Genomic DNA, 22,810 nt, shown 5'->3' with positions numbered 1-22,810 from the left:
GGGGGGGCGGAGAAATACAGCTTTAAGAAAGTAACTTTGTTTCCATGCGGGTGCATTCCTCTTGCACGGCCATTTGTGTGGGCACATGGCTAATGGCGCCCTCTTATTAATGCGTTAATTAATATCGGGGCGATTGACTGCGGAACGGCGGTGTTTTCGGACGCCCCGCACGTGTTTCGGCGGGGTTGCAGTCCATGACACGCTGAAATCTGGACTCAGCGTTTCTGCAGCCGCGAGGCGGGTGTCTGTAGTTCCGCGGCGCCCGGGGAGGGGGCTGCGGACGGAGCCCCCCGCACGCCCCGCACGCCCGGGGCCGCTGCACCCACGGCTGCGGGGGAACTCGGGTCCCCGCGCCCGCCGCCGCCCGCCCTCGGAGCCCGCGCCACGGCAGCGTCCCCAAACTCTTACTTTTGTTTATTGTTTGTCAGCTTTAGGGGTCCGGCCGCGGGTGGGACGTGGGCCGGCGCCCCGGGCCCCGGCCGGGACAGCGCCCCTCGGACGCGGGCGGGCGGCGGCGAACCGGCCCCGCGCCTCGGCGGAGCGGGGCTGCGTAGCCGCGCGTCCCCCCGCGCCGGCCGGGTGGAGCCTGCGTCCTCGCCGCCGGTCACCCGATCGCTTTACCGATCGAAAGTTTCGGTGCCGGGACGAGCCCACGCTGCGCAGGGCGGCGAGCGGCGGAGGCCGCGGGCCGGGGCGCGCGGGGCGGAGTTGGGATCCCGGCCGCAAGCCTGAGAGGCGACCGGGCCGGGACGCGGCTCCCCCCGCAGCCGCCGCCGCCGCCGCCGCCGCGCTACTCCGGCAGCTCCCCGCGCAGGACGGGGGCAACTTTTCCCCTCCGACTCAACTCGGAGCGTGGGTCTGACTTGCCCCAGCGCGCCTCCTTTCCGTGCCCTCCCTTGCCTGCACCACCCCCAGGCAAAATATTGCTACTTCACGGCTCCAAATCTGGTCCCTTTTGAATATATTATTTATTTTCTTTGACTAAAAGGCATGAAGTCAGAGTGGTTTTGCGCTAAAAAATTTTTGAAAAAAAGTGTGAGCCATCATACTGTTTTGGTACATTGCGATCTGACCATTAATCACTTACATGAAATTTGTATGCTTCATATAAAATGTTTATTCACCACTCCCTTCAAAAACCTGCTACCACTTCTTGCCTTCATTTAGCAGGAGATAACGGTTTAACCGGAATACTTTCTGGGAGGCTAAAAAGTATCAATAGTTTCTTCTCTCCTCTGTAGATTCTGGATTTATTTCTCACATGACATCCCTTCTCATTGCAATATCTAACAGTAATATACCAGCTATTTGATCTCAGAAGACTCTTAAATGCATCTTTTATATCGAAATGGCCTGTTTGGGATTTAGGCCTAGCATTAATAATGGATAGCAGTTGCTTTTAGTTATTGTAAAAGTTTTTTATTTTTCCCTAACAAACTTCCAAAGTTCCTATTTTAGTAACTTGTGGAAGTATGGAATGAAACTTTTCCAGCCACTTTTGGCAAGGTTCACAATTGCATATGGATAAGATGCAAAGTGTAAGATAATTTGAATGAGTTATGATTATAGTGAAAATGCTGAGATTCAAAGGCTGAAGTTCTAGCTGGCAAAAGTTTACAACACATAGAACTAGTAGATAATACCAGCGTGTTGCAGTCCTGGGGAAGGACCCTAACAGACACATTAGCGTCTTCTCCAGTGAGCTCTCAGAACATAAATTTATATTTTGGGATGGTGGCATATATGAGGATACCTGCGTATCCATGCAGGCCCAGGGCATAGTCAGGTATTTAACAACATGGGATTCTCTTGGTTCATGAGCTGTAACTACATTAATAAAGTTGGGTTTTTTAGTTTATTTTTAAAAATATATTTGGCAGTGTGAGGGATACATTTAGTAGGCCTAATTCTGGTAACACCACTAAGAAACGCTTATTTAGTGTAATAGTTTGTGAAGAAAACATACATTTGCTAGTCAACGAGGGCCACACATTTTATGAGTTCTTCTTTTAAAAATTAGATTTAACTTGCCAGAATATTTATAAAGCTTTAGAGCCAGTTTAAAAAGAAAAACCTTGGTAGTTTATTGGTCATTAAAGAAAGTCCAGTAAAGCATAGTGATGAAAGTACCCTCAATGAAAACATAAACTCCACATATGTGTATGTAATTTTTAAAAACTTTATCAGGAAAATGCCAGACATTTTATTTTAAGCCATGTGGGCATATTATAAGCAAATCATGTACCTGGCCATACAATGATAACAGAAATTTATAAGGTGAACCTTTGAAAGGAGTAGTTCCAGAAATATCAGCGTTCCGTGGTTCTGAAACTTGGCTTACTTACAAACAGATCAATGTTGAAGATGCTGATTCAAAGTCCTACTGCTTTTGAAACAGGTTTTCAGGTTTGTTTTTATTGGTGGCCTGTAACTTTCTCACCAAGTACATAGGTAAAATATTCTTTTTTCTCTAGAATATTTTGAAATATCTCATAGCTTATGGCGATATGTGCAGCAACATGATTTGTAAGGGCATACTGTTTTTTTTTTTTTTTTTTTTAAGTAATTTATGCTATGCCTAGCCATTTCCTACAAGTGAATGATGTTCTTTACTTTAGTTTTGATGTTCTGGAATATTTCTAATTGTGCATCGAGAAAAGGAATTTGCACTTTAATTGTGCATGTGAGTGAGAGTTAAACACAATATCGTGTACTTTTATTGGCACAGTCTTAAAACCTTTAGGGGGGGTAAATACTTTTGAAGCAAAATTGGGGACTTCGATTATTCTTAATGATTAGTTGACGTAGTTGGCCTCCTTTAAAGATTTTTATGATGAGATACATGGACATTTGGTTGGCAGGTAAACAAAATCCTTTTGAACACGAGTGAACGCAGTTCGCAGTTCTCTGAGAAGCATATTGGGAGTATCTCCGAAGACTTAAATGCCACATTAGAGAGTTTATTTTAAAATGCTTATCACCATTAATAAAGCTTTTTAATAAGGCAGCGTTTTGACATAAATAGGAATTGTTTGGAGCTCAGTTATTCTTTGCATTAGAAAATGGGGCTGAGACTTTAAAATGAAATCCTCCTTTTGGTGAAAGCTTACTCTGTAGTCAAGGTGGACTCCGGGCGTTCTTTGCATAATTCCACAGAGCCCTGGACCCTAGCATGTCATGTTCTGTGTATATAAGAAAATCGGTCAATGTGAAGGACTGTTTCAGCCCCCAAATTTATGTGTTTTAGAGCATTTCAAGGATGAGCTCAGAATTCAGTAATGTTTAAATGCTTTGCGGTTTGGCGTATACCTTACTAGATAAACTGTGACTTGAAAAATGCTCCCCCCCACCCCATTTCTCTCTTTCAAAGTATGGCAATAGGAAAGGTTCCCAAACATCAGAAATTTTAAAGTGCTAATGGTGTATGGTAAAGAATAATAGAATTCTTGTCTTTTTCTCTGCTCTCTCTCCACTTAAAGAAAGCACACACGTTATAAAAGCTTACTTTTTCTCTTTTGGGCCCTTTTACTGAAAACGAGCAGTTTTGCAAAGCTAAAGTTGAAATACAGAGCCTGAAATTTGTTCAGAGAGGGGAAAAATAAATGTCCATTGTTGAAATGATTTACCATGTATCATATTAATATGAACTTGCTTCTAAGAAACCAGTCATATGTAGTGTTTAGATGATTGATTATAATTTACAGTATTTTAACAGGCTGGATTGTTAAAATATGTCACCCACTTTAAGCACTCAGTTTATATTTGCACATTTTAAAAATTCATAAATGCTTTAATAATAATAATATTTTGGACATTACAGTTACTTGCGCCTGCAAAGTATATATTTAGATGGATGTTACAAACCAAAAAAGAATGCACTTTATAATATTTGTCTGTCCTACACCCTTTTAAAATAAGTCATCAAGTATCTTGCTGGTTTTCTTATCCTCATTTATTTGAAAGTAAATAATTTATCTTTTCAGGGGGGTTGTGCGGCAGAGAGAAGTTATGTAAGATTAGTGTAGGTTGGTTAATCAAAAGTTAGATGTACTCAGAAAGCTTTGTGGAGGTTACTGTTTAATTTTTCCTTAATTTTGTATTTCTGTTTCCTAAGAAAATGTCAAGTAGAAGAATCGAGCATTTCCAATAAAACAGTAAGAAAAATTTAAATGTTTTAAATTCAATTTTATTTTCAGATTACTTGAATTGTACGAGGCAACCACGAGGGTTTTCCTGGAGTCTCGTAAACACTGACTATACCAGATTCCCTGTTTCCCTGTGAGAAAGTCTGAAATACTGTTTTAAAAATTTAAATAAGTATTCTGTTTTTTAGGGATGATTATTACTGAAGGTATTTCACAATCATATCAGCAAGTGAAATGTGTTTAGTTGCAACAGTGTTGTCACAGTGACGCATTCTGTTTACTATCTGGCTTGTATGCTTTTCTTTGTTTTTTTCCCTTTTTTTCCCTTTTCATTTCATTTCCATAATATCAGCAATTATGTCTTGGACATAGATCATTTATTTTACTCTGACGAGTATCAAATCCATCTCTTCTTTTGTATACGAACCTGCCAGATTTTTCTAAGTTTTCGACTGAAAAAATTGTGTGCAACTGTAATACTTGAAAAGGAACTAAGATGTTACTAAAACGACTAAGAAACAGATCAGCGTTTACATGCAATAGTATTAGAGGGAAAGGTTTTGTTTGCATTGATTGTGGAGGTGATTTTTTCTCTTAGACTTCCATAAACATTGACTGGCATCTAAATGTTTAGGATTTGCCAATCTGGCGGCTGAGCCCTGGCTGTACTACAAGTAGTGAGGTCAAGGCTAGAGCAAAATTAGATATGCCTTCCTTGAAATAGGGTTAAGATTATATGTTGTTATAAGCATTTCGATAAACTTCACTTACCAGCTGAACGATCTGGGCCCTGGGCCTGACAATAGAGCCTGTTACACATCCGTGAACATAACAAAACATTTAAAAATTTTTAGCAATTTGCTTCTTTGAGATTGTGGGTCATGAAACTGATCTTTTTTTTTTTTTTTTTTTTTTTTTTCCCCCACCCCTGTCAGACTTCCCATAGGGATCTCATGGATGACTTTGGTAACGTAAGGCTTGAATCAAATTTCCAGTGACATGAGGGGATGTATGCATTTTTAAAGGTGCACCTCTTGACGACGCGTTCTTCTTGGGTCATTTTGTTGCCATTGTAGTTACAGCCTTTTCATTCATTTCTCCAGGATGAATTTCATCCTTTCATCGAAGCACTTCTGCCCCACGTCCGAGCCTTCGCCTACACATGGTTCAACCTGCAGGCCCGAAAACGAAAATACTTCAAGAAACATGAAAAGCGTATGTCAAAAGAAGAAGAGAGAGCCGTGAAGGATGAGTTGCTAAGTGAAAAACCAGAGGTCAAGCAGAAGTGGGCGTCCCGACTTCTGGCCAAGTTGCGGAAAGACATCCGACCCGAGTACCGAGAGGATTTTGTTCTTACAGTTACAGGGAAAAAGCCGCCATGTTGTGTTCTTTCCAACCCAGACCAGAAAGGCAAGATGCGAAGAATTGACTGCCTCCGCCAGGCAGACAAAGTCTGGAGGTTGGACCTGGTTATGGTGATTTTATTTAAAGGTATTCCGCTCGAAAGTACTGATGGCGAGCGCCTTGTAAAGTCCCCGCAGTGCTCTAACCCAGGGCTCTGTGTCCAGCCCCATCACATAGGGGTTTCTGTTAAGGAACTCGATTTATATTTGGCATACTTTGTGCATGCAGCAGGTAAGTGCGCTGGTGAGAAGTCGTTCCACTGTCTTGCGTGTGCTTCTTTCCTGCTGACCTCTGTGTGTGCCGGGCCATTCCCGGGCTCCCTCCGGCAGGCCACGGCCACGGCCACGGCCGTGTGGACCGCGCGGTGTCAGAGGTAGAGCAACGGCAGAGTAGCCGGACACGCCGGGGTGTGAGGTGCCATCGTCATTCAGGTGGAAAAGCAGAGCTTTGAGACAGTTGGCGCCTAGTTCAGCTCTTTGGACAAGTAGCGTTATCAGAGGCGTTGGTAGTCAGGTATGGGATATGTCTAAATCCGGTTTTTTGATGAGGGGTGAGAGAAGCCTCATAAAAACCCTTGTAATAAAGAGTGTATTTTAACCGGCAGGTGACCTAGTTAAAAAGCATTTAGTTTGGTAGTGAGGCGACATTTGTAGTTGTTTTTCTTCTGGGAGTGTTTTTAGTCTACCGGGGCCTCTTGAACCCCCTGCTAATTAAGAAGAGGTTGGAGGTAAGATTGCTATCAAATTGCTGATCATTTATGAAGGAAAAAGAATCACACCGACGTGCAAACTTAGTAGCTTTGTATCAGGACTACTTGGTGTTGCTGAAGATAGCTAAGGGAGAAAGCAAACCACCTCTTTAAGTAATTGATGCAAAGGTTAATCTTAAAAGTAACCAAACCTGTATAGCACATGAACACACTGAGAAATTGATATTGATAATTGATTGCATTGCTTTGATTCCTAATAAAATTCTGTCTTGTTCCAAGGGTGTTTTCAAAGCATGTTTTACCTGTGCATATTACAGCATGCAGAGTAACATTCAGGATATAACTGTTGAGGATTGGATAAAATAATGCATTTTTTTACTTTGTTCCTTTAGTCCTGTTTTAGACAAAAGGCTCATTGTGTTACATGAAAGCTCAGGTCTTGTGTAACTTGTTGACTTTTTATATGTACATATCGGTCTTGCTAGATTACCTTCATGGCAGTTACTTGAGCCAGATGGACGAAAGAAGGTTGTGGAATTCTACCAGTAGGTTGTTTGGGGGTTCATGTATGTCTGTATTTTTTTCACAGAGGAGAGAGATGTCACCTGTAAAAGTGACACTGCACTGTTTTGCAGAACATTTTCAGTTTTAAATGTATGAGCTACTTTTTAAAAAGGCAGCTGATACTCTATTCTCTATTATTTTTCTCAATGTATTTAGAAAGAGAACTTTTGTTATCCATCTGTCCTTACATAAGAAACTGGAGAAATTTACTTTGCAGGCATGTCACATCATCATTTGCATTCTGTTGGCAGGGGAGAGATGAGTATTTTAGAGGATGTGATCTGTAAGTGTTTCAAATATTTGGGTTTTTGAAAATGTATACTTAATTATAAGAAGCGCCTGTTGCTTTCGCCAGTTCTGGGTAGTGAAAAAGAAAAGGCAACTCCTTTAAAATGACCTTTAAACAGGAACAAGTGGCCCTTTCTTAACTTGTTAACCCTATTGTTGTTACTTTGTCGATTGAAAAAGCAGAGTTAAATTTTAAAAAATCGTTTGTAGATAAAAGCGAAGATTCTGCTAGGGAAAGGTGCAGAAAAAGTGTGGGTATTATACGTGCTTTCAAGGAGCACTGTTCAAAGATCTCGTGTTTCATTTCTTTGATATTTGGAGAAGTAAATAATTTATAAATTATAATAAATGATCTAGTGGACCAACATAGGCAATTGCAGGTGCCAATGGGTGATGCCTATCACGGTATGTGCTTCCATACAAGGTAACATCAAAATGAAATACCTGCTCCGTGTGTGTGTGTGTGTGTGTGTGTGTGTGTGGTGTGAACGGTGTCCCTTTTACGTTTTAGATGTGAACATCTCCCTTAGATTCAAAGAGACGCAGCCTTTGTCGCTCCTCTTTCCGTTTCGCGTAGATTCCCTCTCGCTGTTGACGGTTTGTGCCTGTGCTGTGGTCCCAAATCCTTGAGCCAGCGCAGTGGCTGGTTGTTTCAGTGGCCTCGAGGGTGATGTTGGTAAAATGACAGGTAGAAGGTTGCTTAGGAGGGTTTGCATCCTTATTGCTTATGAAAGATTTATTGACAGCATCGTGGATCAGACTACCTTTCGGTTCGGTTTTCCTGCGCCTCCCAGAATCCCTCGGTGGCCTGAACGCTGGCCAAGTGCAGGCCATTGGCTGTCCCCGCGCAGCCGTGGCCGCCTCCACTCCCGGGATGGGTCCGAGGGAACAGGCTAAGCGCCTTTTGTCTGAAAATATTTCAGATTTGATTTAGGAGATTTAGAGACCTGTTATTTGTGGAGGGGAAGCTGCCAATACAAATAGGAGGTAGATCGGTCAACTTACATACAACTGATTTGACAAGCATCTGTTATAATACTGAAGATTTGTAAACACTAAACAATGTTTTTACCTCCTTAAAACTTTTGAGAACTTGCCAGTATTGGCAGGAGGCAGAGACTCTGAAACGTGCTTCAAGAAACATGCCAAAACCATTGTGGCCTTTTCACCTATAGTCTTTTTTTTTTTTTTTTTCCTCTCCTCTCTTTCTTTTAAATGTATTTTTTTCTTTCAAAATGCCATTTCCCCCCCTTGATGGCCACAGGAAGATCTTTCTTTTTCTTTCCAAAAATGCAAACAATAATTATTGCTTCATGCCTCGGCCTCTTCTTTGGAAGGAAGTTGAAATCTTAGAACACACATGTAAATACTGGAAGCTAATGCAGAGTCAGTCGGTTTTTTTTTTAAAGTGGAGGTGATTTATTCCAAGCCTTATCGAGATGCTAAGATGCAATACATAAACTGCATTCCTTTTCTTCCCCCCTCTAAATCCAGGGGCATTAGAACTGTGTGAATTTTGAGGCTGATAAACAGTAACAAGTGTAATGAAATCGGAGTGATTCCATAAGCCTGAGAATTTTATCTCGTTAAAAGTATAAGAGAGCGAAACCCTTTTATGTCCTTATTTTGGTCTCTATTTGAGTCGTCCTTCCCATGTATTGTATGACAACGTGGAGATGATATGGTATTGTGGCAAATGGTTTTCTTTGTGGGCGTGTAACAGTAAAGCTAATTTATGACCAGTCTTTACCAGATGATCTGTATCAGAATCTACAATATACCCGGCACGTGGCAAGGTCACAATTTAAGTTGTTAAGGTCATAACCTTAGCCACCAGGCATTTGACCTTTTAGATAAAGTTAACCTTTGTTCATTAGTAGGCACTCAACCGAGAACTTTCTGGAGAGGTTTTTTTTTTTTTTTTAGCTGCTTCTGTATAACTTCTGGTAATGTAATCAGAGTCTAGAAAGAGTCTCAGCTGAGTTAGTTAAATTTTGTAAGAGGTTAGACTTTTTAAGGACTTGTCTGTTGGAAAGAGGTAGGTTGCTGTAGCTAAGTCATAAAATGACAGTGCCGCAACTTCCTTTTTATAGTTATTACCTGCTCCTGCCGAGGGGGTAGCATGAAAGATGAGGCAGCTGTATGTATAGTTAATTTAAAAACTAAAATTAAACAAATAAATTAGGTTTAATTCAACTAAGGCCTTTGCTAATTTTCAAGTGGCATTTAGACCCGCACATGAAATCACAATGGACATCTTTACTTTTTGCACATGAGGAATTTTCTAAGGTTGGAAGTATTTTTAGTGGCTCTAAAATTCCCTTTGAAATACTAATAAATGACCAAAATTTGTCGGGTAGTTGCCATAATGGTTAATTAGCCAGTGACAGAGTGACCTGAACTTGTCCTAACCATAGCAGGAGTACTTGTTAGTTTCAAGGTAGAAGGTGAACAATTTCGCACAGTGGTTTTGCTTAACAGTAGTTACTGATTGCTTCCATGCTCCCCTGGTTACTACTTTTACTTAATGTTGCTCAGACCAGGAGTAGTGAAGGTCCCCTCACTTACTGAAAGAGCTGTTAAGGTGTCTGGGAAGCCTGGTACCTGTCCTGGGAAGCTCACAGCAGTATTACTGATGAGCATATTACCTGTACCATATTGTTCACCTAATTATGCTGTCCTGGATGCTCATTTTAAATTGTTTACATTAACTGCTAGCTCTGCTCTGATAGGCCACATATTATTCCATTTCAACAAAGAGACTCCCATTCAGGTGCATTCTAGTTTTATTTTGGCTTCGTGATTGCCATTCCTTCATATAGTAATAGAGAAAGCCGTGATATGCAGATAGACCAGATGGTCATGTTGACAGATTGAGAATTCACTTCCTACTGCTTCAGAGCAGGTGTAAGATTAGGAGTGTCTGTACATGAGCGCGTGTGCTTCGTGTGCATGTGTATGCACATCCAGACTGCACACTGGAGTGCTGCTTAGAGCAGTGGGAATGATTTTTTTTTTCTTTTTTAAGCTGGTACTTGAAGGAGAGTATAACTATCTGTGTAAGGTTATCAGTGCATACGGAGTCATAATGGCAAACATTTTTAGATGCGTAATGTTAGATTGTTACAGTTTATAATTTTATGCCAAAGAATTGTGATAATTTTAAAAATTTTAGGCAAGTTACCATGTTAGTTCGTGGCAGTATTGCATATCCAAAATATATTCAGTATTTCTCTTAGCAGGTGTTTCGTGTATGTGTGTTTGCACTGAAGTCTGATGTACATTATATAATTAAACTTTTTTTCAGTACCTTAATGAACTCCCTAGTAGAAAGTTGTACAATTAATTCCTGTGATTTATAATAGTAAACTATATTTGGGAAAAGAAGAGGTAAGACTAATAGAGGTATTAATTGAAGAGAGTAAGTCTCACTCTACCTCACATTCTAACTCTGACAATGAACTAAACTTGAGATGAAGTTTGTGGCTAATTGACCTACTGTAACTTATTGGTATATGCACACAGTTTAAGAAAGTTTCATTTATCTTTCTGCTTATTTTTTCATTCTTTAGAAGAGCTAGCACTAACAATCAACAAATTTGAGATTAAATATGGCTTTTAAATCCTTGAGTGTTTTTCTTCATAATTTCAGGATTGTAACCATATCCTCTATTTAGAATGTAGTAACAATATCCTTTATCTAGACTGTAGTAAAAAAGATGGAAATTGAAAGGCAGAGCGTGTAGGGGAAGAAAGGGTTTTTCTGGAGTAAATCTATGCAGAGAGTTCAGCTCATTTATGGCTCAGAGGTTTGAATGTTGGTAAAAAATTTCTCAATGCTGCTGGCTTGGATTTGCCTGGTCTTCTTTTCCGCCCAGTGATGGATAGCATTAATTTAAAGCTGTTCAGGCTCGTGTGGGAAAAACCACAGCCTTTGTTGTGGTCACTGCTGTACACAGTAGGACTGGATGCTGTGCACAGTAGGACTCGGTGTTTTACTTGATTAAGGCCTCAAACTCCTCCAGAGGATGCAGAATAGCCTGCCAGTTTTTTGACGCTTGCACAGAAACAGAAACACTTCTAAATGCACAAAAATACTTATATAGATTATTGAAAACAGTTTTGAGGTTAGGATAGAAGAAGAAAACACAAATACAGATTGTATTCAGTGAAGGTGCTAAACACCAGTTTATTATCATCATTTCAGCAGTATTTTCCCCGTGGGCATGTAGGGGTTGGAGCTCGCTTTTAAATATATTATCAATTGGAAATCCTTGGAAACTGAGGTCAGGGAAAGAAGTCAGGTGGAGGAGGAAGAGAAGGAATGGACTGGCATGCTTTGTTAAGAGAAACATAAAACCGTGAACTTAATCACAAATGGAGATGTTCTAAAAAGTGTTTTGGTTTAAGTAATGACTAAAAGGATCCCGAGCAGCAAGATACCGAGTGGGGAATTTTATAATCCAATCTCCCCATAATTTTTTGCACAGCTTGTTTCAGATTAAGAGACTATTGGGGGCTTTCGGAATTTGTTTTCAAATTTTTTGAAGGGGAAGTTTCACAAAAATTCTCTGAGGTGTTTAGGGGTCCAGTTAGGGACACTGTGGTACGCATAAACTTGGAAAAGGGGCTATTGAGATATTTATTATTTTCGCCATTTTGTTTTTTAAGAAGTAACTTATAGTGTTGTCAACATTTTGGCCATATACCACTATGGCAACTACAAGGAAAAAATGATTGATCCAAACTCTAGTGTTCCTGAACTTAGCATTCTCTAGCTGCTGGTAAGACAGAAGTGGCTTTTCCCCAAAATATTAGAAAACAGTTCTTCGTGTTTGCTATGATAATCCCACAGGGTAAAAGTATGTTTTCTCTAATGGAATTAGTTGTCCTGTTAATATCTAGTGAAATAAACATGGCTTATCAGCTAAAGGAGTAAGTCCACAAATGCCAAATTGTGGCATCTTCGTAGCAGAGGATATTTTGGTCATTCTGTTTGTGATAGACACTAAATGAGGTAAGATTGAGACAAGTAAGCTCATTTGTGTTCTGTATTTCATTTGTGTTCTGTTGTGCTGTGATATATTGCTAATCTCAAGCCAGAAACGATTAGGATAGTCATAATACCTGGAGATTGAAGTAGAATAGCTTTAATGTTTTTTGAGAACTCTAAACTTATTTCTCCTGGTGTCTTTCACATATTTTCCTAGTGGTAAATAGTTTGGACCTAGATCAATTGTGAGTAGAGAGGAGATGGATGGAAGAAAGGCAGGCAGGCAGGCAAAAAACTTCTACCGTTTATTTTGCAGCAAACACAGTACTAAGTTTTGCGTTGCAGTGTAGCTTTCTTCTTATTGCTTCTCCTTCTCCTCCTCCTCCTCCTTCTTTTTTAACTTTATAGGAGTATTGTAAGTAAGTGATGCACTGTCCATTTGCATAGTTGAAAATCAAGTCTCAGAGGTGACAAGTGACTTTTGAAAGGCAAGATTAAGCCCAGGCCTCCTGATTCCAAATCCTATGCTCTTAAAAATAAAATTTCAGGTCTCATTCTGTATCTTTCTTTATATCCTGTCGTCCGGGGTTGGATGGCACTTAAATGGTATCGCACACCTACCCTGAATCAAAGGGGAAATAAAAAGTCAAAATACAAACCCTTCCCATAGCGATAGGTTACTGTGTGGTTCAGGTTTTAGCCACAGATTGAAGCCACACTTGGTTAGGAGAGGGAGAGAAAGGGTCTCATTCTTGTTAGTATTGGGGTCAAAAATCTGGCATGACTTGTTCTTTCTTGTTTTTAGAATGTCGAAGTTTAGTGAATAGAAGCATTATAACACACATTTAAGAAATTTTTTTTTTTTTTTTGGTAAGATAAAGTTAAGTGAATTGGTTCTAGATGCTTTAGGAAGCCAGAGAGTTAAAGCAAGCATTATTTTATTTTATTTTTCTTTTAATGGCTGCACCTGTGGCATATGGACATTCCTGGGCCAGGGGTTGAATTGGAGCCTCATCTGCAACCTTTGCTGCAGCTTCAGGCAATGATGGATCCTTAACCCATTGAGGCCAGGGATGGAACCTTTGTCCTCACAGAGAAAACATCTAGTCCCTAATTTGCTGAGCCACAATGGGAACTCCAAAGCAAGCATTATTTTAAAAATCAGAATTGCATGTAATATTTTACTAGGTAGGGTGTTCCCGTCGTGGTGCAGTGGAGATGAATCCGACTAGGAACCATGAGATTGAGGGTTTGATCCCTGGCCTTGCTCAGTGGGTTAAGGATCCAGCATTGCCATGAGCTGTGGTATAGGTTGCAGATGGGCTCGGATCTGGCGTTGCTCTGGCTGTGGTGTAGGCCAGCAGGTGTAGTTCCTATTTGACCCCTAGCCTGGGAACCTCCATATGCTGCACGTGTGGCCCTAAAAAGACAAAAGACAAAAAAAAAATTTTACCAGGTAGACTTTTGTACATTTTTTATATGCACAAGAGATACAGATTTCTAACTTCCCTTGGTGATTAGATTTAAAAGTTTTCAATTTGCTTTTCTCCCAAAAGTTCCTTTGACTATGGCTTATGTATAATTATCTTACAAAAAGCAAAAATGGAATTTTTTTAGTTAAAAAATTGTTTTTTAACTTGGAACACAAAGGAGGAAAATCGGAAATAAGGATGTTTCATCTTAATGTCCCTAAATGACTTATTTATTGATGGGCTTATTTGATGCCCTTATTTTCATTTCTTTAGACTTAGGCATGATTAGTTCTTAAGGACTTTCAGTGCAAAAGTTAAAAGCCTCACTCTACATGAATTTTGTAATTGTAAGCAGAGAAAAAGACCAGTGATTATAACTTTATTACATTAATTCATTATATACTAATTCTAGTAATGTTTGTGTATTTATTTATTTATTGGCCACATCCACAGCATGCGGAAGTTCCTGGGCCAGGGATCGAACCCATGTCACAGCAGTGTCTAATGTTTATGTTAAAAAATTAAGTTGCTCCAAAAAAAAAAAAAAAAAAGGAGTTCCCATCGTGGCGCAGTAGTTAACGAATCTGACTAGGAACCATGAGGTTGTGGGTTCGATCCCTGCCCTTGCTCAGTGGGTTAACGATCCGGCGTTGCCGTGAGCTGTGGTGTAGGTTGCAGATGCGGCTCGGATCCCGCGTTGCTGTGGCTCTGGCGTAGGCCGGTGGCTACAGCTCCGATTAGACCCCTGGCCTGGGAACCTCCATATGCCGCGGGAGCAGCCCAAGAAATGGCAAAAAGACCAAAAAAAAAAAAAAAAATTAAGTTGCTGAAGGAGTTCCCTCTGTGGCACAGTGGGTTAGGAATCTGACTGCAGTGGCTTGGGTTGCTACAGAGGTGAGGGTTCAATCCCCTGCCAGGCACAATGGATTAAAGGATCTGGCATTGCCACAGTTGCATTAGTCCCTGGCCTGGGAACTTCCGTGTGCCCTGGGTGAGGCCATTAAAAAAAAAAAAAAAAAAAGTTGCTGAACTAAACTTAAAACTGAATAAAATAGAAATGTAACTTTTTTTAAGTTTCCTTTTTTTAGAAATGATAGTAAATCTAAGTTTCAGTCACCCCAGAAAGCGAAAACTGAGGTAGGTGAGTAAAAGTGATTAAATTGGAAACAAAAAGATGTTTGCATTAAAAAAAAAAATAGAACTCACACCCCATCATCCTTGTGGTCAGGTGCCATAGTGCCTACCTTTTGTTGCCTCTGATGAGTGATTATAGTGGTCCCAATAGCCTATGGGTTTCCAAACAAACAGTTTTCAGAGCATATATATTCCTATAAATATCTTAGTGGCTATTTTTGAAATGCCATGTGGTTTAAAACGAGATAAATGAAAGTAGCAAAAAATATATTTTAAAAATGAGTAATATTTAACCTTTTGTATGTATGTCTGTGTTGCTTCTGCCATTGTCAGGCTGTTGTCTTTGTTGCTGTGGTTCGAGTGATTTTATTTCCTTTTGTAATTTTGCCAGCCCATGATTGGATAGTGCAACATGTTCCTGCAGTTGAGGGAAGATGTATCTGTGATGAGTTGCATAGCTTTATCTGAGTGGTAATTTTTGGTAGAGAAAAGTATTCGTCAGTGGATAAGAGGAACTGTGGTGCTACAACATCAGCTTTCATTTAGTTTTCAAAATTAGGGACCTATTATTTAATATGGGAAACTCAGAACTATCTCTTCTGTGTGATGTGCCTACCTGTTCCCTCGTCCCCTATTGAGAGCATTTGCGGTTCTGTGTATTTTAATTTTAAAGGGATTAGTTATTTAATTTTAAGCCCCTATATCAAGTGAATATTGTATGTACGGGATCCCATCATTGTCACTTTCAAATATTCCATTGCCTTTCAAAGGAGCTGACATTACAAGTCCTTAGGTTGACAAATTCTCATCAACTTTTGTGAAAATTTTGGCTGCAGAAGGAGTCAAGTCAAAAGAGGGCCATAGACAGATGGATTTCAGTGTTGAGATGACATCAAGCCCTTCTTGTGGCATTTTTAAACATTCCAAATGAATGAGGAATGGAGATGCTTAAAGAGCTTACTGTAGAATGAGTAATTAAGATACTGTGCATCTGCATGTAAACCTTCATAGCATAGTGTTCAGCAGAGCTGTATGGGCTCAGATATGATAGCAGATAACAAGGAAAATTGTCAACATCTTTTATGCTGAATATAATTCATAAATAATGTTAGCTGTTCACAATGCGATTGGCGGAAAATGGTGTATATCTGAAAAAATATTTTTAGCATTAAATAATTGGAAGTTAAAAGATAAGTGGGTTACAGACAATTAAGATGAAGCAAGGATTTTGGATAAGAACTTGACAAAAGCTTGCTTGCATCTTTGTGTGGCTGTGGCAAAGATTTTTGCACGGATGCATTTTATATAAAAATTACTGAGTTACTAAAGTTTCTGGCCTGATTCATTTAGTTAGCTTTTTCTCCCCTCTTTTAAATGGTGGAGGTTCTCTTAGGGAGAGTAGTTTCAAGTAACTTCTGAGAATGAAGTCTTTGTAATTTGATGCTGTTCAACAGCGTAACTATTGTTGTACGTTCCTGTCAGGGAAAGATAATCATTGCAATACTTTTATTGTATGGCCTCTTAATATGTGACAAGGACTTTTATGAAGAATGCCGTTTTTTCTTTTAAATGTTCTTTTGGAAGTCCTTTACCCTCCTGACCCAACCGAAGATTATAGTGGTTTTTTAAAAGATTCAAATGAGTTTTTATTCTTTTCTTGGCTCATTTGCTGTACAACGTCTTATTTTTTAAAAAGCTTCTGGAATCGTATATTTTAGATTTTCTGTCACAGAAAGTGGGGGAAGAAATTAACAGAAAAGTGCCATCTCACCGAGTCCAGGATGTGTACAGTTTTTGGAGAACGAGGATATTGCAGCCTGAAATGTTAAGATTGAAGAACTAATTGTTCTGAAGGTATTTGCCCCTCATCTCAGAAAAGAAGGCAAACACGCAGAATGGATAAATGTAATCCTTTGTACTTTTACCACCTACATTTTTCGACTGCAGTGACTCTGATTTCTCTAGAAAGGTCAGAGGTTTCAGACAGAAAGCTTTGTGATTCTTCAAAGAGAGACATTTTCCATTTTGCTATATAAAGACTGATTATGCATAGCTTTTTACTTTATTTGCACTTGAGCCTTGGAGGTGCTGGCCTGGGAGTGGTGCTGAGTAAGTGAGGCCAGGTCATGAGACAGCAGAACTGGAGGGAGGCAGATTGGAGAGGAACATGGACGGACGGTTAGAGATTCACATGTTCGGCCCTTCCTCACCAATCACCTTTTTAAGACTGAGGCCCGAGCAGCTGCAACAGTGCGTTTCGCTCTGTGCTGGTGCATCCTGTGGCCGACTCTTTAAACACTTTGGGCCCTGCAAGGAGTTTCCATAGCTGGGTGCCATTTCTTAGGATTGGCTTTGTTGGTTTTCTCAGTTGTGGATCCGAGTTTCTCTGGCTTTATGTGGGTTTCTTTGTTTCTGTTTTGTTTTCCTTTTGGCCGTCTCCAAGTCTTGGAGAATTTTGCATGTTGGGTGGCGAGGGTGAGCAGAGATGGTCGATGGCTTTTCTTGTGGTTTTACTCCTGTTATTCAGGAAACAGAGGTTCAGAGAGTGTTCGTAACTCATTCACGTTCACGCCAGGGGTAAGTAGCAGAGCCAGGATGAAAGCCAGATCCATCAGACCTCAGACTCATATTGTTAACCTCTGTAATATTTAAGTTGGCTCTTCTTACACAGTATTTTATTAGTGCTTCACATAAACCTTACATTTTAGGTAGGGGGGCTTCTTTTATCATTGCCTTTATGCTGGTGAGCAATGGAGAAACTGAGTAACATGTCCATGGTACGTGGCTGGTAAGCGGTTAGGGCTAGTGACGAGGTCCAGCTCTTCCATGGCCCGTATTTCTCTCTCACGTGTTCTCCAATATATCAGACTCCCTAAGCTCTGCCTTCGAATTTATGGATGGGGTTAAAAGTGCCCTCTGGGGAGTTCCCGTCATGGCTCAGTGGTTGACGAATCCGACTAGGAACCATGGAGTTTCAGGTTCGATCCCTGGCCTGTGGTCAGTGGGTTAAAGATCCAGGCGTTGCCGTGAGCTGTGGTGTGGGTCACGGACTCAGCTCAGATCCCGCGTTGCTGTGGCTCTGGCGTAGGCCGGTGGCTACAGCTCCCATTAGACTCCTAGCCTGGGAACCTCCGTATGCTGCGGGAACAGCCCTAGAAAAGGCAAAAAGACAAAAAAAAAAAAGTGCCCTCTGGAAGTAGATAATAGTGCTGGAAGCTGGTGATTTCTCTGAAGTTTAAAAAGCAGTAAACCGCTAGACCTTGTCCTGGTTTGTTAATGGAGTCAAAATTTTATGCCTTGAAACGTAGAGGAAACCTTCATTTTACAGGTGAAGGCATTAAGTCCATGCATCCCAGGATATCTGGAGATAGAAAAATCTGTTTAAATTGGGGGAGTGGTTGTGCCTATTGTTATCATTTGGATCAAGATGGGTGCTCTTTTTTTTTCAGTTGTGCCCAAGGCATGTGGAATTCTGGAGCCAGGGATCAAACCTGAGCAACAGCAGTGACCCAAACCACAGCAGGGATAATGCCAAATTCTTAGCTCCTAGGCTACCGGGGAACTCCAGGGTGGATGCTTCTTGGTTGGTGTGAGCGTGGAAGAGGCATTTTGGTTGCCTTTGTTGACACGTTCCCCCATGTCGTTGGCAACTCTGTTCAGTAAACCTGTTTTGAGCACTCACTACCTATGCAGCCCCCGTGCTAGGTGCCAAATGAAGATACACACCTGAAGAAAATACTGTGAGATGAGTTGATGCCATCTTAGATGACATTTCCTCAGAAACTAAGATTTTTTTTTTGAGAACTTATTTTTTGTTTTTGTTTTTTAGGGCTGCACCCAAGGCATATGGAGGTTTCCAGGCTAGGGGTCCAGTCAGAGCGACAGCTGCCGGCCTACACCACAGCCACAGTAACGCAGGATCCGAGCCACACCTGCAACCTACACCACAGTTCACGGCAATGCCAGATCCTTAACCCACTGAGCAAGGCCAGGGATCAAACCCGCAACCTCATGGTTCTGAGCTGGATTTGTTTCTGCTCCACCATGATGGGAACTCCATGAAACTAAGATTTTTAAGGGCTTTTGATGTTTTAAAACTTGGCTTCTCCCAACTGATAGCCCATATGAAGTTTTAAACATTTGCGGAACCAGTTGTCGATACTGCCTTTTTACTGTGCAGTTGGCGTCCGTTGATGAATCCTATGATTCAACGATACTTCTACTAAGTGTTAAGTTTTTTGTTTTCTTGTGTCAAAAAATCTCCGTAAATGGAAAGAAAATCCAAGCAGACACAGAACAGGGCACAGGTGGTTTCTATTATTTAATAGTTCACCATAGCATGTCTTCTCTAAAGAAAGCTGGTGGTGCATAAAAAAAAACTCTGCTTTTTTTTAAAGGACATCCTTCAAGTAATGCTGAAGTATGAAACAGAGTTCTAGGCACACTAAAGAGCAGGAGAGTGAGGGGGTGACAAACAGAAAGGAAGGGAGGGCCCTGAGAACAAGCCATGATGAATCCACTTGGCAGTTGGTAGTAGTTACTAAAAAGCAGCCAAGTCCCAGTAGCCGAGCCACCTAAATTCTCTGTTTTGCTCCATCTCCGAAGAAAGTTAGCAACCTTGAGACTTTGACATGGAAGTGGATTTTAAGTTGTCCAACGTCTCCAGCTGCTCTGCTTTTTTTCTCTTGTGAAAAGAAAACATGTATCAAGGGGTCCTGTATGTGTGAGTGTGTGTCGGTGTGGTTATGGGACAGTTGTGAGGGTCTTCTGGAAGGTGTGTGAAGGTGGTGGTAGAAGGAGAAGAACTGTATTACATGTCTGACACATGAAATGCACACAGCAACAACAGCAACAACAACAAAAATCTGGGGTCCCCAGATATTAGAAAACATTTGTTCTCTGTTATACTGGCTTGCAGTTTAATCTGAAATTGAAATCTTTCTACAGCCATTAATATATGTGCTTTTCTTCGTATGGCGCGCAGCACAAACGATTTGTTCTGTAATTATTTTCAAAAGGCAGAAAATGTGTGTGTAACATTGAGAATGGCATGGGATTGTCATAGAAACTCATTCTGAACACTGTAAATAAAAATGGCTGGGGATTAGTCACAGTGACATGTGGGACATCATGGAACTGAAGACAGATTTCTTTGTTTTACAGTCAGTAAGAGAAGGGAGGCAAACTCGATAAGAGTTCCTGGGAGAGAGTTCCTGGGATGTTGGCAGTTCAGTTCCTCCAGGAAAAAAAAAATCACGTTGATTTCAGATTAAATTAGCCACTTGGATACAGTTACCAGAATTTACCTGATGACTTTAGGAGTCTCTGATGTTTCCTTTATTTTGAGTGTGTTATTTCCAAATAATGAAAGTTTAACACGTTTGAACATCCCTCTGTTTTTTGCTCCTGATCTTTAGAATCACCCCACTCTCTCCTTCCTTCCCCTCACTTTACTTGTAATCCTGCGTGGCATTTTTATAGGTTTGGCCTTGATTCTGTTTTCTCTAGTCTCTCAGTTTCTCCATGAAATATGATTAAGACTTAACACATTAATGGTAAACAACCTTCATTAATGCTATATATTTTAAATTTTATATATAGGCATATATATTCAGGTTAGAATTATGAGTCTGTAATTTTGAGTCAATGTAACACCCTTTTCTGTTTCTTAATCTGTTATTTAGAGGGAAATTGTCTCGGGGATTCTCATTGTCTAACTAAGGATGACATCTGGAAAAAGGATTGCTCATCTTTAAATTTGAAATGAGTCCCCAGCTGCAGATTCCCACCAGGGTGGTGTTTCAGTAACCTCTGATGTCTTAGCCTTGGATCTTTGAACCTTTTTGGAGGTAGGAGCTGAACTCTTAAGAGGGGATTTTAGGACTTAAGGAACTTAGCGTTATGGAGTGACTCATGCTTCTGACAAGACCCTTTCACTATGCTGTGTGTTATTGAAGGTTCTCATTTGTTACCACGATAACAACGGCAGTGTTTAAAATAAGGGCAAGGTGTATTGGGACAAATGTGGGATAATTAACATGAATAAATTACCTTTTTGGATTGAGTGAACCAGTGGATGTAACTAAACTTGAAACTAGAGAAGAGCACATGCAAAGCCGTAAATGAGAGTTTATTGCAGGAACATATAGTAGCTTGTCTCCTGGTCTGTCTACTCTCAAGTTTCTATGTGTATGTACACACACACAGACACACACACACACACACATATGTTTACACACACACACACACACACACACACACAAGTTTATACACACACACACAGAGTCATTACTTGTATTATTCCTTTTAATTGATACATTCTCACCACCTTTCATTGACCAGTGCTACTTAGGCCTTCTTTCAGCCCAGCGCTGGGCTAAGGGCCATGTCCCTATGTTCCCATAGCATCCTGGTAGCACTGTCTTCGTACTCACCATTAGCACTTCCTGTTTCATAATAAAATAATCTGTCTTCCAAATTGGGCTGTGATTCTTTTATGAACCGGGACTAGTTTTTACATATGTGTGTGTGTGTGTGTGTGTGTGTGTGCGTGTGCCTGTGCCTGTGTGCCCTTTGCAGTGGTGCATAGGGCCTGGAACTTAGTACATGCACAGTGTCTTTGTCAATGGAGAATTTGGGTTGAACAAAACAAAACAAAATGTGAAATGCTTACACTGTGAATGTTAAAACTAGGTAACGTATAATGAGATTTTGGGTATTCGCCTCAGGATTGAATTTAAGCCTAAACCTTTTGGGTCAGAATAATTTCCCCTCCTCATTCTGTCATGTTAACTGATTCTGATTTTTCACCAAAATCCAAAGCTTCAGGTTAATTCAAAAGGAGTTACTGACATGTGAATAACTATAATTCTGAAAATAAAACTTTGGTGCTGCCAGACTTAGTTCTAGGAACTTACATAGGCTATTTGTTTTTCATTTCTTTTTGGCCACACCTGTGACATATGGAAGTTCCTGGGCCAGAGATTGAACCGGAGCCACAGCAGTGACCTAAACCACTGCAGTGACAGTGCTGGCTCCTTAACCCACTGCACCACAAGGGAACTCCTAGGCTCTTTGTTTTTCCATCTGAGATCCTGATCTTGACTTTTATCTGTACCATTTCCCTAGACAAGATGATTTGGAGGCAAGAGAGTAATATAGCCATTATTCCGCTTATAGGTGAGGAACTCATCTTTATATCATCAGCCATTTTTCAAGTACCTACTATGTGCTAGCTACCCTGCTCGGAGGGGAAGTAAAGGATTTTAATTTTGTGGTGTCGAATTTGTGAAGAACACAATCTTGATTAAAAAGGGAACCCTGGGGAGTTCCCGTCATGGTTCAGTGGAAACGAATCCAACTAGTATCCATGAGGATACGGTTCGATCTCTGGCCTCACTTAGTGGGTTGGGGATCCGGTGTTGCCATGAGCTGTGGTTTGGGTCACAGGGTTGGCCTGGATCCCGAGTTGCTGTGGCTGTGGTGTAGGCTGGCAGCTGTAGCTCTAATGTGACCCCTAGCCTGGGAACCTCCATATGTTGTGGATGCAGCCCTAAAAAGCAAAAACAACAACAACAAAAAAAACCCCTCTCCTCAAGATGGAAAAATATTTTTTGGTTTTGAATCGCATACCATCCTGCTCTGCAGGGAAAGTGTCTGTCAATCATATTCTTATCTCTAATGAGCATTTGCAGGTTTGTTCGTCTGTCCTGTCTGAATAGGGTAGATTTTGGCATGGCTGCTTATCCTAAGTTGGGAGAGGCCAAGGGTAGCAGTGGTAGAGGAGTTAAAGATCAGAATGAAGGAGCTGGGCCCAATTATTTATGGTGAACTCAGACATTCCCCTCCTATCCGATGCTTTACTCCCATTAAAACTGTTAGACCAATTTCATTAGCTCCAAAATGCACCAGCATATGTAAATCTTCCTTGTTTAATTGGAGACCTATTGATTGTAGGTAACATAAGCCTCTCTAAGGGAAACAGAACCCAACTGAAGATAAGAGTCTTCCCCCAACACATACAGCATTCACAATTTTATTTCTCTAGGCATGTTCATTATCAAAACCATTCCACTGCAGACTTTCCCAGAAAGTGTTTCCG

The 22,810-nt window shown here is 40.7% G+C and overlaps 1 protein-coding gene across 6 annotated transcripts in view; it reads left to right on the top strand.

Annotated features, from left to right (window-relative positions):
* Positions 1–22,810, top strand: part of NFIA (nuclear factor I A) — a 403,238-nt gene that overhangs the window by 5,799 nt on the left and 374,629 nt on the right. For 5 of the 6 annotated variants that reach the window (XM_047788855.1, XM_047788853.1, XM_047788851.1 and 2 more), the window contains one exon: positions 5,249–5,780. In XM_047788855.1, coding sequence (XP_047644811.1) covers positions 5,249–5,780 — 532 coding nt within the window. Of the gene's footprint in view, positions 1–4,114; positions 4,155–5,248; positions 5,781–22,810 lie in introns of all 6 variants that reach the window. The other variant, XM_047788856.1, reaches the window with a different exon arrangement.

The sequence above is a fragment of the Phacochoerus africanus genome, chromosome 8 (genome assembly GCF_016906955.1).
Source record: "Phacochoerus africanus isolate WHEZ1 chromosome 8, ROS_Pafr_v1, whole genome shotgun sequence".
NCBI classification, from domain to species: Eukaryota; Metazoa; Chordata; class Mammalia; order Artiodactyla; family Suidae; genus Phacochoerus; species Phacochoerus africanus.
The sequence above is the reverse complement of the archived record's forward strand: the minus strand, read 5'-3'. Positions and strand labels throughout refer to the sequence as shown.